At 41.3% G+C, this 13,397-nt stretch overlaps 1 protein-coding gene across 1 annotated transcript in view; it reads left to right on the forward strand.

The window, feature by feature from the left end:
* Window positions 1-13,397, forward strand: part of LOC109898830 (kinase non-catalytic C-lobe domain-containing protein 1) — a 94,199-nt gene that overhangs the window by 61,792 nt on the left and 19,010 nt on the right. Inside the window, exons 18-26 of the mRNA XM_031835848.1 lie at window positions 4,108-4,201; window positions 4,302-4,399; window positions 5,368-5,567; window positions 5,932-6,048; window positions 7,319-7,466; window positions 7,699-7,869; window positions 8,215-8,430; window positions 12,324-12,406; window positions 12,602-12,755. Coding sequence (XP_031691708.1) covers window positions 4,108-4,201; window positions 4,302-4,399; window positions 5,368-5,567; window positions 5,932-6,048; window positions 7,319-7,466; window positions 7,699-7,869; window positions 8,215-8,430; window positions 12,324-12,406; window positions 12,602-12,755 — 1,281 coding nt within the window. The remainder of the gene's footprint in view (window positions 1-4,107; window positions 4,202-4,301; window positions 4,400-5,367; window positions 5,568-5,931; window positions 6,049-7,318; window positions 7,467-7,698; window positions 7,870-8,214; window positions 8,431-12,323; window positions 12,407-12,601; window positions 12,756-13,397) is intronic.

Consider the following 13,397-nt stretch of genomic DNA (forward strand, 5'->3'; position numbering starts at 1 on the left):
GAACAGGCAGTGGCTCGGGTGGTTGTTGTCCTTGATGATCTTTTTGGCCTTCCTGTGACATCGGGTGCTGTATGTGTCCTGAGGGCAGGTAGTTAGCCCCCGGTGATGTGTTGTGCAGACCGCACCACCCTCTGGAGAGCCCTGCAGTTGTGGGCGGTGCAGTTGCTGTACCAGGCGGTGATACAGCCCGACAGGATGCTTTCAATTGTGCATCTGTAAAAGTTTGTGAGTGTTTTAGGTGACAAGACAAATTTATTCAGCCTCCTGAGGTTGAAGAGGCGCTGTTGCGCCTTCTTCACCACACTGTCTGTGTGGGTGGACCATTTGAGTTTGTCAGTGATATGTAAAACTTTCCACCTTCTCCAGTGCTGTCCCATCGATGTGGATGGGGGGGGTGCTCTCTCTGCTGTTTCTTGTAGTCCACAATCAGCTCCTTTGTTTTGTTGTAAGATATGTAAACGTTATCCTCAAAGCGGGCAAAGAACTTGTTTAGCTTGTCTGGAAGCAAGACGACAGTGTCCACGACATGGCTGGATTTCCTTTTGTAGTCCGGGATTTTCTGTAGACCCTGCCACATATGTTTCTGAGCCATTGAATTGCGACTCCACTTTTGTCTCTATACTGACGTTTTGCCTGTTTGATTGCCTTGTGGAGGGAATGACTACTCTCTTTGTATTCTGCCATATTCCCAGTCACTTTGCCATGGGTAAATGCTGTGTTTTAAGCTTTCAGTTTTGTGCTAATACTGCCATCTATCCACAGTTTCTGGTTAGGGTAGGTTTTAATAGTCACAGTGGGTACAACATCTCCCATACACTTCTTGATGAAATCAGTCACAGTTTCAGTGTACATGTCAATATTAACCTCGGAAGCTACCCAGAACATATCCCAGTCCGCATGATCAAAACAATCTTGAAGCGTGGATTCCGATTGGTCAGACCAGCATTGAATAGCACGGGTACTTCCTGTTTGAGTTTCTGCCTATAGGAAGGGAGGAGCAAAATGGAGTTGTGGTCATATTTGCTGAAAGGAGGGTGGGGGAGGACCTTGTATGCATCCCGGAAGTTGGAATAACAATGGTTGAGTGTTTTTCCAGCGAGATTACTACAGTCGATATGCTGATAGAATTTAGGTAGCCTTTTCCTCACATTTGCTTTGTTAAAATCCCCAGTTACAATAAATGCAGCCTCAGGATATATGTTTTCAAGATTTCATAATGTCCAGTGAAGTTCCTTGAGAGCCGTCGTGGTATCAGCTTGAGGGGGGGTATACGCGGCTGTGACAATAACCAAAGAGATAATATGGTCGGCATTTGGTCAGAGCGAGTGACCAAGGCTTATCCCTCATTCTGGTAGCCCCTCTAGAGTCAGAGAAACTAATGTTACGCAGAGTCCTGATGACCCAAGCAAATGGAAAGATTTTCCATCCTAACCCAGTAAACATGTTCCTCCGGGTCTGAAGGATGAATCTGAATGCAACAGGCTTTGAGGCTATCTAGAGTGCAAGAGCCCCTTCTACATGCTCACTGTATTGAATCAAGTGGTGTGTTTTTGAGAAGTGGTGTGACCAGAGACAGATACAGTTGAAGTCGGAAGTTTAAATACACTTAGCCAAGTACATTTAAACTCAGTTTTTCACAATTCCTGACATTTAATCTTCATAAAACTCCCTGTTATAGGTAAGTTACAATCACCACTTTATTTTAAGAATGTGAAATGTCAGAATAATAGTAAGAGAGTGATTTATTTCAGCTTTTATTTCTTTCATCACATTCCCAGTGTGTCAGAAGTTTACATACACTCAATTAGTATTTGGTAGCATTGCCTTTAAAATATTGTTTCAGGTAGGCTTCCACAAGCTTCCCACAATAAGTTGGGTGAATTTTGGCCCATTCCTCCTGACAGCGCTGGTGTAACTAAGTCAGGTTTGTATGCCTCCTTGCTCTCACATGCTTTTTCAGTTCTGCCCACAAATGTTCTATAGGCTTGAGGTCAGTGCTTTCTGATGGTCACTCTAAAATACCTTGACTTTGTTGTCCTTAAGCCATTTTGCCACAACTTTGGAAGTATGCTTGGGGTCATTGTCCAATTGGAAGAAGCATTTACGACCAAGCTTTAACTTCCTGACTGATGTCTTGAGATGTTGCTTCAATATATCCACATAATTTTCTTTAGCCATTGATGCAATCTATTTTATTAACTGCACCAGTCCCTCCTGCAGCAATGCACCCCCAACAACAAGATACTGCCACCCCCGTGCTTCACGGTTGGGATGGGGTTCTTCAGCTTGCAAGCCTCCCCCTTTTTCCTCCAAACATAACGATGGTCATTATGGCCAAATAGTTATATTTTTGTTTCATCAGACCAGAGGACATTCCTCCAAAAAGTACAATCTTTGTCCCCATGTGCAGTTGCAAACCGTTGTCTGGCTTTTTTTATGGCGGATTTGGAGCAGTGGCTTCTTCCTTGCTGAGCGGCCTTTCAGGTTATGTTGATATAGGACTCGTTGTAGATATAGATACTTTTGTATCCGTTTCCTCCAGCTTCTTCACAAGGTCCTTTGCTGTTGTTCTAGGATTGATTTGCACTTTTTGCACCAAAGTACATTCATCTCTAGGAGACTCATCTCCTTTCTGAGCGGTATGACGGCTGCGTGGTCTATGGTGTTAATACTTGCATACTATTGTTTGTACAGATGAACATGGTACCTTCAGGTGTTTGGAAATTGCTCCCAAGGATGAACCAGACTTGTGGAGGTCTACAATGTATTTTTCTGTCTTGACTGATTTATTTTTATTTTAACCCTCTTAAGCTTTAGCCCCACCCGTCTCATTTTGCCCTCAGAGCGTTCAGAGTGCACACTTGACGCTCTGGCCGATGATTTGTTTACCTATGGACAACATGAAAACAGCCTAACCAGTTCTTTTGGCAACAATTTCATTACGCTTTTTTGAAGACGTTTACTAACACCGGTCATATTCAATTTGTGTTGTACACTTTAGATTAAGACATGTAGCTAGCTAGCTAAACAATTAACCTAGCTAGGTAAACATTGTGTAAGATCACACACGTTGCGTAACGTTGGCTAACGAGCCATCCAGCTAACGAGCCATCCAGCTAACGTTAGCTAGTTAAACAACAATGAACACAGTGCTAAATCATGTCGTTACTACCCTGCATGAATATGCTGGGAGCTAACATTAGGCTCTAGCTAGAAAAGCAAATTGCTATAGGATACAAATAATAGCGTCAGCTAGGAAGCCAGACAGCTAATGTTAGCTAGCTAGCTAACAGTACACTTTAGCTACAAATGAAACCACTTTCTGTCAAAATTAGAAATGTGTAATATCTGAAAATGTAGCTAGCTAACAATAGACTATCTTGCCTGTATACGTCATCTACATACGTCTCCCTGTCACGAATACCATGCCACGGTTGCCCTTAGTTTGAAGATGTAATCTGGAGACAGGTGTTTTCTCCATCTCTTTAGCTATCATACTCTATTCCACTTATTTCAAAACTTGATCCTCCAGAAAGTGGAGAGCATCACTTTTGCAGCTCCACTACACAATACATTCGACAGATTACCAACACAGACTGACCAACTGAAATAGACAGAAGCCTTCTATATGGCAGACTAATCTGCACTCCTCTCTCGGCATGTCCAGCCCACTCATTATCTCAGCCAATCATGGCTAGTGGGAAGGCTGCTGACTTTTTTCCGTGGCTAAACCAACAAGGCTCGTAATTTAATGATTTTATTCGTATTTACAGATGGCATACATGTTTGTTATTAAGGCACATGAAAGTTCACATGTTCGAGAAGGTATTTCTGCCAAAACCCACATTTTGATAAACAAAAATATTTTTTACGTTCAAATGGCTCTCCTGTGAAGTCGTGACTTGCGACATACACCTAGTTTCCTGAATCGGGTCATACAGTATATGAGTGAGATGCATCACCACATTTCCGTTCTCGCAGTGCGCAAGGAAGAGAGACATGTTTTGCGAATGACTAGTGGGCGGGCGAGTGGTGCCTTATAGAGTGTGTGATCTGAATGGCTTGGTGTCTACTTTATATGTTATGTACTGCATTTTCTCCTTGTAGGAGCTTCAACAGCAGCACATGATCGAGATGAAGAATCTGAAAAAGACCCGGAATTTCTACCAAAAGCTGCTCCACCAAGAGAGAAAAAATAAAGGTACAAATCAATCCCTCATCACTTTTATATTCCCAATGTCTACTATTGGTTGATAAATAGAGAAAGAAATGCAATATTTCTATGTGTTTTTCTTCTGAAGGTTCGGAGGCTAGATTGATGCTGTCCAAACTCAAGATCCAGTTTGAGGAGTTGAGGTCCAAAGTGGAGTTCCTAGACTGTGTAAAGAAATATCTTGAGGTGCGGACAGGTTGAACAGATGATTTCTTAATCCGGCCCTGTGTCTTGTGAAAGACTTTATGTATGGCCTTGTGTCAATAGAGAATGGTTGACTAAGTTACTAGTTCTCAATTCTTACCTCAGGGAACCCCAACCGTTCCATAGCTAGCACACCTGATTCAACTAGTGATGAGCATTCCGAGTCTTTTCGTTGAGTCGGCTTCTCGTTAAAGAGCCGGCTCATTTGACTCCCCAACAGCTCTTAGTTAAAAGAAAATATGCTTAAAAATCAACCTACAACCATGAAAAAATGTAAAATCTCCAATGTAAAGCCTAATGCTTTTTTTACCTGGCCAAATTATTAGATGGCCTGCAAAAATAAATAAAAATAATTTTCAAAAACGCACTGAAACAATCTACGTGGACCAGATTGATCTGCTCTCCCCACTATTTATTGTTTTGCAGTGAGGATTCACCCTCTTTAGAGAATTACTTTGTAACTTATCTGGAGAAAAACGTTGTTTTAAGCTATAAAAACGGTAGTAGCAGTATACATATCAGGGAGCGAATTACCCATCATAGATTGTTAATAAACACAATAATAAAACCTATGGAATTTTAACAATATAATATGGCTATTAAACCAGAATAAAAAAACATGTATGGTTCTACAAAGAACCTTTGAGATTTATAGAACCATTCTCCATTAAATGTTTATAAAGTAGCATATTCTATACAGCCCCAAAAAGGGTTGTGACCATAGCGGAGTATAGAACCTTTTTTTATAGAACCTTATGAAAGTGTTCTTTACAGCAACATACAGGTTCCATTTAGAACCTTATAAGCATGGTTCTTTATAGAACTTTTTAAAAAGTTCCATATAGCACTAAAAGGTTTTCCGCTATGGTTGCAAGCCACATAACCCTTATTTGGCACTCTATGGAACCATTTGTTTTTAGTGTGCATCTCTGCCTGGTTGGTTTGGTCAGGTTCTGAGTGTGGATCAGTGGGGTATGGATATGTCCCTCCTCCCCTCCCTGGCAGCATCTGGTCCAGGGAGCCCTCTGGATCTCCAGCCCTCAGAGGAGCCTGCCATGCTGGGATTGGTATCTTTGTCTGGGGCAGAGAGAGGGAAGAGCAGCCTGCAGGCCGCCACACCCCTGGGTCTCATGACCTACCTCTATGCCAGGTAACACTAATGCACTATATATTAGCTTACATTAACACGTTTAGGTTACAGTAAAACATGAACTATTAAACCCATGAGTGTGATTAACAGTGTAACAGCATGTATGGTTTAAATAGTGTCCCTCTAGTGGACAATGTGTTATTCAACTGAGCACCACATTTTACTGTCCACCATCATGCCTATGATTGCTGAGAACATTTTACATGATATCCTACATATGACACAAAGAGACATTTCTGTTTATTTAGATTTGTGCCCAAATGTGTTTCATTGTGATTTGTCCTAATTCTTCTAGACATGTTGTATAGTGAGATCACATTCAACAGATACCAAACTAAACTCTGTGTTCTATCTCCTTTGACAGAAATGCTCTATTGGAGGGCTACATCCAACAGTTCCTGTACACATACCGCTATTTCTGCACCCCTCAAGAACTCCTTCAGTTCCTGATGGAAAAATTCAACAGTGCTGTAGCAGCAGGGTATGTAAGGCTACTGTAGCAGAAATAAAAGACAGACAGACATAAAACACAAATTAATTTCATGCTCTTTGGATGGTGTCCGTTCTAGTCATTCTATTTCTATGGTTATTTGATTCTGTGGAATTATAATGTCTGGTCAAGCAATTCTGGTTCTATGGTAAAATGTTAATTGTGATAATATAATTGGCATTTGTCAGAAACAATAAGAAAATGAAGGGCCACTTGTATAAAAAAACAAAGTGACTATAACTGTCAAGTAAGAACTGTAAACATGGGCCTGTATAAATGAGAATCACATTTTTGTTCACATAAAATTATATTGGCATGAAAGCTACCTTTTTTTTAATTTTACCCCCCTTTTTCTCCCCAATTTCATTGTATCCAATTATTAGTAGTTACTATCTTGTCTCAACGCTACAACTCCCGTACGGGCTCGGGAGAGACGAAGGTCGAAAGCCATGCGTCCTCTGAAACACAACCCAACCAAGCCGCCGCACCAATGTGTCGGAGGAAACACCGTGCTCCTGGCGACCTTGGTTAGCGTGCACTGTGCCCTGCCCGCCACAGGAGTCGCTGGTGCGCGATGAGACAAGTATATCCCTACCGGCCAAACCCTCCCTACCCCCCCCCACACATGCAGCGATACGCCATCCCATCTGGTTTGTTCTTAGTGGGAACCACACATGGAGGGAGTCTATTCTACATAGTTTTAACTCCGGAAATGGACAATAGCGACGCCAGCTAGATGGGCTTCTGGTCTGGAATAGATAAGAACAAAAAAATGTACACCCCTTGGAATGAATTGAGAAACGCTGCTCTACAGGAAGCTGGGTTCTGGGCTGGATGGATAGCTGGAGAGAGAGTTGCAGGCTCATGTCTAGCACAGAGAGGGAGAGCGATAGGCTACAGGCACACATTTATTTCTTACTACAGTAGCGTTGGTCTCCAAACATGCAATGATGTCGAATAATCCAAGCCCAGGCCCAAATCAGTTCTCAGAATATCAGGCGTGACCCTGGATGAAAATCAAAAATCAAAACTTCCAGAGGAATTCTGAAAAATAACTGTCCTGAATTTATTTTACTCTTTTGTAAAAATGACAGCTTTTTTAATCTCTCAAAAACCACAACTGAGCTATGTCCGAGAGAGTAAAAGTATGCCAAAGATTTAAATATAATTTTCATTTTTCACCTCATAATCTGTGAAATTTGAATGTCAGGTCTCGTAAATATATTTCTGTGGTTATTTGTGGTTATTCTTTTTCTACCAGAGGTGGTCCAAATGTGTCAGGGGACCGTGCTAAGGTGTACCACCGGAGTCTGGATGTGCTGCAAACCTGGCTGACTGACTGCAGACTGGTGGACTTCAGCCCCAAGTCCATCCTGCTGATCACACTGGAAAACTTCCTCACCAATGACGTAATTAAAGATCAATCATCAATTAAATGACAAAGCAATCGAATGATAAAACCAATCACTCAAGCAAGTCAATTTATCATTCAATAAATGTCTCAACTGACCAGCTAAATCTGTAGCAGTATAGTTGTTTTTGTTGATGTCATTGTGGTTGCTTTTGTTGTCGATTTTTCAGAGTATTTATAAATACAATACTTTTAAACAATGTTTTTGTAATGGTCTGGTTCTTATTTAGGTGTCTCCAGTAGACAGCAGAGGAGAGAGGCTTCTGACCACTCTTCAGAGCTCTCCCAGGAGGAGGTGGAGCCAAAGCTGTGGGAGCCCAATCAGCATGCATGAAGAAGATGATGCATTGTCTTCTCATACCATATGCAGAAAATCACATGTTGAGGACTCTGGAAAGAAGGTCCATATAAGCATTATTATACGTGTACTATTATGTTGGTGATGTTGTTTGTCTTACCTGAACCAAAAATCATCTGATTGGTTCAAAGTACGGGAAGTTTGTCTGGCTCAAAAGAAACCCATTTACACTAATATATATTCTGATTGAGTGGGACCATGGCTGCACCCTTGCCCAGTTATGTGACATCCATAGATTAGGGCCTACTAAATTTATTTCAATTGACTGATTTCCTTAAATGAACTGTAACTCAGCGAAATCGTTTAAATTGTTGCATATTGCGTTCATATTTTAGTTCAGTATATGTATTCATAGACGGAACCTTTCTAAGTTGATTTATCTCTGTAGAGTTTCCAGTGGAAAATATCCAGGGTGGTGGAGCCCCAGGCAACCCAGACCAAAGACCAGGCCTACTCATTAGCAGCAGCCCTGCCGCGGCCCTGCTACACCTCCCTTATGGATGACATCTCCAGTGCCTGCCTCAGAAGCGAGGAAAGACACCCTTTTAGTCAGAGTGAACACAGCGCCCAACACACGGCACAGCAACTCACTCTACTGCAGCAGGTAAACATGTGCACGCACGAACGTGCATACACACACTGACATGCACACACGCACAGCCCACCAAATCATCCTGCAGCAACAGATAAACAGACTTGCACAATTTCTCCCTCTCTCATGCATTCACACTCACTCACAAACACATTGTTATTCATAGACACTGGGGGGGGAGACAAATCACTACTTTATGAACTGAAAACAAATTCACAGACCTACAGTTGAAGGTGGAAGTTTATATACACCTTAGCCAAATACATTTAAACTCAATTCCTGACATTTAATCCTCGTAAAAATTCCCTGTCTTAGGTCAGTTAGGATCACCACTTTATTTTAAGAAATGTCAGAATAATAGTAGAGAGAATGATTTATTTCAGATTTTATTTATTTCATCACATTCCCAGTGGGTCAGAAGTTCACATACACTAAATTAGTATTTGGTAGCATTGCATTTAAATTGTTTAACTTGAGTAAAACGTTTCAGGTAGCCTTCCACAAGCTTCCCACAATAAGTTGGGTGAATTTTGGCCCATTCCTCCTGACAGAGCTGGTGTAACTGAGTCAGGTTTGTAGGCCTCCTTACTCGCACACGCATTTTCAGTTCTGCCCACAAATGTTCTATAGGATTAAGGTCAGGGCTTTGTGATGGCCACTCCAATACCTTGACTTTGTTGTCCTTAAGCCATTTTGCCACAACTTTGGAAGTATGCTTGGGGTCATTGTCCATTTGGAAGACCCATTTGCGACCAAGCTTTAACTTCCTAACTGATGTCTTCAGATGCTGCTTCAATATATCCACTTAATTTTCCTTCCTCATGAAGGAAGGAACATTTTGTGAATTTGTACTAATTACATATGCCACCAACAAAGGTGGTGGATACAATTTGGTATTTTAACTTTCAGTCGGGACAGCCACGCAATACTGGAATATAAAAAAGAACCAGAAACCCTGAACATGTGAGTAGATATAGAATTAATGAGCTAGCAATGCTGTGTGTGCGCTCATCCGGAAAACGAGTGTGCGTGGCATTTGACAATTCAGTATCGTATCCACCACCTTTGTTGGTGGCATATGTAATTAGTACAAGCTTTGACATGCCAAATGTGTGCTCAATGTGTCTGCTTCAGTGCCATCATTACATGAATGCAGAATAAACAGTTTTGCATGACTTCCACCAATCCCTGTGGTCTAGATGATTAGTATCCATGTGGATGTATGTGAGGGTGTATTAGGACAGTACACCCACGTCAATGCTAGGTTTTATTCCTGTTAATGTCCATCCATGTAATTTTTTTGTATTTGTAAATTTAAGAGCCTTTTTGGGAGCAGTTATGAAATGAATAGATGAACTGAGTTATGACAGTGAAAATTATTATGATAATGTTTGCACAAGATAAAATCAACAAATCTACCTCTCTAGTGACGTCAATATTCGGTTCATGCATAATGACTACAAGGAGAAGAACAAAGATGCCAGCTGCGGTTACGAACATCAGCTTTGTGAAGCTTGGAGAGGAGGAGTGCAAGCTCTGTTTGGTGTAGGGTCATCATCTGAAGATGGAGCACAGGGAGAATGAGGCCATGGAAACCCAAGCCTGCCAAGACAACAGCCATGCAGCACCCGAATTCACCATCCCCAACCCTGACTGCATGCAATGTAGGAAATATGAGGAACATAAGAAGTCTGCAGGGCAGAGCAGAAGCCATTACCAGGCTGATGCACTGAAAGATTGGCCTGAGGACTGGTCTGTGAGGAGCGTTGATATGCAAAAAGTCATCATGCTCCCTCGCATGAAAGGTTTGAAAACAGCATTGTTCACAAGAAGAATCGTTGCCTATCGCGAGACATTCACCACCATTGGAAAGAAGTCTCAAATGAAGAAGAAAACAATCTGGTCGGAACAGCTGGTCGGAAGGCAGAGGAGATTACTTCATCTTATGTAACAGCACTGGAGAGGGAGAGAGATGTCAAGCATGCAGTGGATGGATAACTGCACTTCTCAAAACAAAAACTGGTGCCTCCTAACATCACTGGTGAGTGTTGTCAATGCTGACTCAACTTTGATGGAGGCCATCACCCTCAAGTTCTTTGAGCCAGGACACACCTTCATGAGTGCAGACAGTTTCCACCATGGCGTGGAACAGGAAATGAAAGCTCGACCTGGAGGTGTGGTGTACGACTTCCTCCATGTGGCCGCCACTTCCAATGCAGGCAAGGTGGAGGTGGTCGAAATGAAAAAGGAAAACATCCTGGCATGGAAAGCTGGCCATTCCATCGTCAAGCTGAAGAAGGCAGCAGCACCAAAGCTGGCAGAGATGGCTGAGATCCAGTTGAGGCGTGGATCCAGGAGCCACTTCTAAAAAGTCTTCATGAAGAAAAGGACTTCACAGAGCTCGACTTTATCATGAAGAAAGTCACTCTAGAGACACCGTCGACACTACGTACACATGATAGAAGGATAGAAGAGTCCAAGAAGATGGACATAATCACCAAGCTGTGTCCTCTGACGCCTGCAAATCGAAGGCAGTTCTGGAATGCCTTGGCTGTGAACAACTTTGCTAAGGATGAGGAGTGATATGGAAGAGCACTGAAGAAGTTTTACTCAAAAATGAAATGTAACTACTCAGCATTTTATCAATTTTAGCTAAATGTAATTTGGGTACTCTTATGAATATGAACATGTAAATATGTTTTAAAAATGTTTATTAGCAATCTCATGGTCATTTTTTATATTTTGTAATTACCCTACGTCATACTTCTATTATGTTCCATCCATATATTACAAGACAGGTAATCATTTCATGTAATTCAAACAATTTCAGTGCTGCTTTTCACATTTATTCGTATAACAAGACATGGGCTACTTGTCACACACAGTATGTAATGTGACTGACGCAGAACCTACATCTCTATGTAAATACAACTGGTGTCTTAGTGGAAGACACACAAAGGATGCAGTTTCAACTCTGTTACACTGTCATTAAATACACTGCTCTTGTATTAATAGCATAAATGAGAAGTATAGTAAACTAACAAATGAAAATGGCAGGAAAATGTATAACATATCATGCCAAGGAAGAAGGCAGTAACTGCCGTTTAAGGGTCAAAGTTCATGTCAGAGGTCAGGGTCAACATTAATAAAAAAAATGTACTTATTGTAAGGCAACAGATCATTACATCTCCAATGATCTCCCTAGAATTCATTTGGCTGGACAATTAAAAAACTTTGAAGCCGTTTTTCTCAGTTCCACTCTATGAGCAGTTACTGCCTTTTTGCTTGGGAGGGCAGTTTAGGAGCGGTATGAACTCTGTGTGGTCCCATGGTGTTTATACTTGCGTACTATTGTTTGTACAGATGAACGTGGTACCTTCAGGTGTTTGGAAATTGCTCCCAAGGATGAACCAGACTTGTGGAGGTCTAAAAAAATAAAATTACAAATATTCTGATTTCTTTGGATTTTCCCATGATGTCAAGCAAAGAGGCACTGAGTTTGAAGGTAGGCCTTGAAATACATCCACAGGTACACCTCCAATTGACTCAAGTTATGTCAATTAGCCGATCAGAAGCTTCTAAAGCCATGACATAATTTTCTGGAATTTTCCAAGCTGTTTAAAGGAACAGTCAACTTAGTGTATGTAAACTTCTGACCCACTGGAATTGTGATACAGTGAATTATAAGTGAAATAATATGTCTGTAAACAATTGTAAAAATTACTTGTGTCATGCACAAAGTAGATGTCCTAACCGACTTGTCAAAAATATAGTTTGTTAACAATAAATTTGTGGAGTGGTTAAAAAACGAGTTTAAATGACTCCAACTTAAGTGTATGTAAACTTCTGACTTCAACTGTATATATAAATGTGAAAAATAAGCTCTTGTTTTTTTTTAAATGCAGGAAATGTTTCAAGGCTGTCACCCCAATAATTTCCTCAACTCTAGAGCTCAAGGAGTCGGGGACAAAGCTTTTAGTGTCACCAAGTGAGTAAATATTCCCTTTGGTTCAAATATTTCAGTGACATATACCAGAATGCATCATCTGAAACAAGCATCACTTGCTAGATTATGAGACGTATGTGACAGTCAGCCATTGCATCCTTGACAATCTCTGACATAAAATCAACCGTTCATTCACAGCTCAATCTCGAGTCTGATTGTCTCTCTCTTATCCCACAGACATGTGTCACACTCTATACCTCCAGTAGAGGGCAGCAGTTTATTTGTTAATGAGGAGATGCCACAGGACAGCTACCTCCAACAGCTACTGAGATATGCTGACAGTGTCTCCAACTGGGTTTCTGCTGAAATTGTCATCTGTAATTCGATAAAGGTGAGATCTGCTAGTAATGGGGATACAACTCTGTTGGACATTACTGTTTGATCTCTATATTCATGTGTATTCATTTATTCAACACACACACACACACAAAACAGTCAGAGGCTGGCACTAAGACAGCATTGAATGAGCTGTATTCCACCATAAGCAAACAAGAAAACGCTCACCCAGAGGCGGCAAACCTACTAGCCGGGAATTTTAATGCAGGGAAACTTAAATCGTTTTACCACATTTCTATCAACATGTTAAATGTGCAACCAGAGGAAATTCTGGACCACCGATACTTCACACACAGAGACGCATACAAAGCTCTCCCTCGCCCTCCATTTGGCAAATCTGACCATAATTCTATCCTCCTGATTCCTGCTCACAAGGAAAAATTAAAGCAGGAAGCACCAGTGACTAGATCAATAAAAAAGTGGTCAGATGAAGCAGATGCTAAGCTACAGGACTGTTTTTCTAGCACAGACATGGAATATGTTCCGGGATTCCTCCGATGGCATTGAGGAGTACACCACATCATTCATTGGCTCAATCAGTGCATCGATGATGTCGTCCCCATAGTGACAGTATGTACACTTAGAAATGTCCTTGTTTATGAATCATCAAACAGGCAAAGCATCAATACAGGTCTAA

The sequence above is a fragment of the Oncorhynchus kisutch genome, linkage group LG11 (assembly GCF_002021735.2).
Source record: "Oncorhynchus kisutch isolate 150728-3 linkage group LG11, Okis_V2, whole genome shotgun sequence".
In the NCBI taxonomy this organism is placed as follows: domain Eukaryota; kingdom Metazoa; phylum Chordata; class Actinopteri; order Salmoniformes; family Salmonidae; genus Oncorhynchus; species Oncorhynchus kisutch.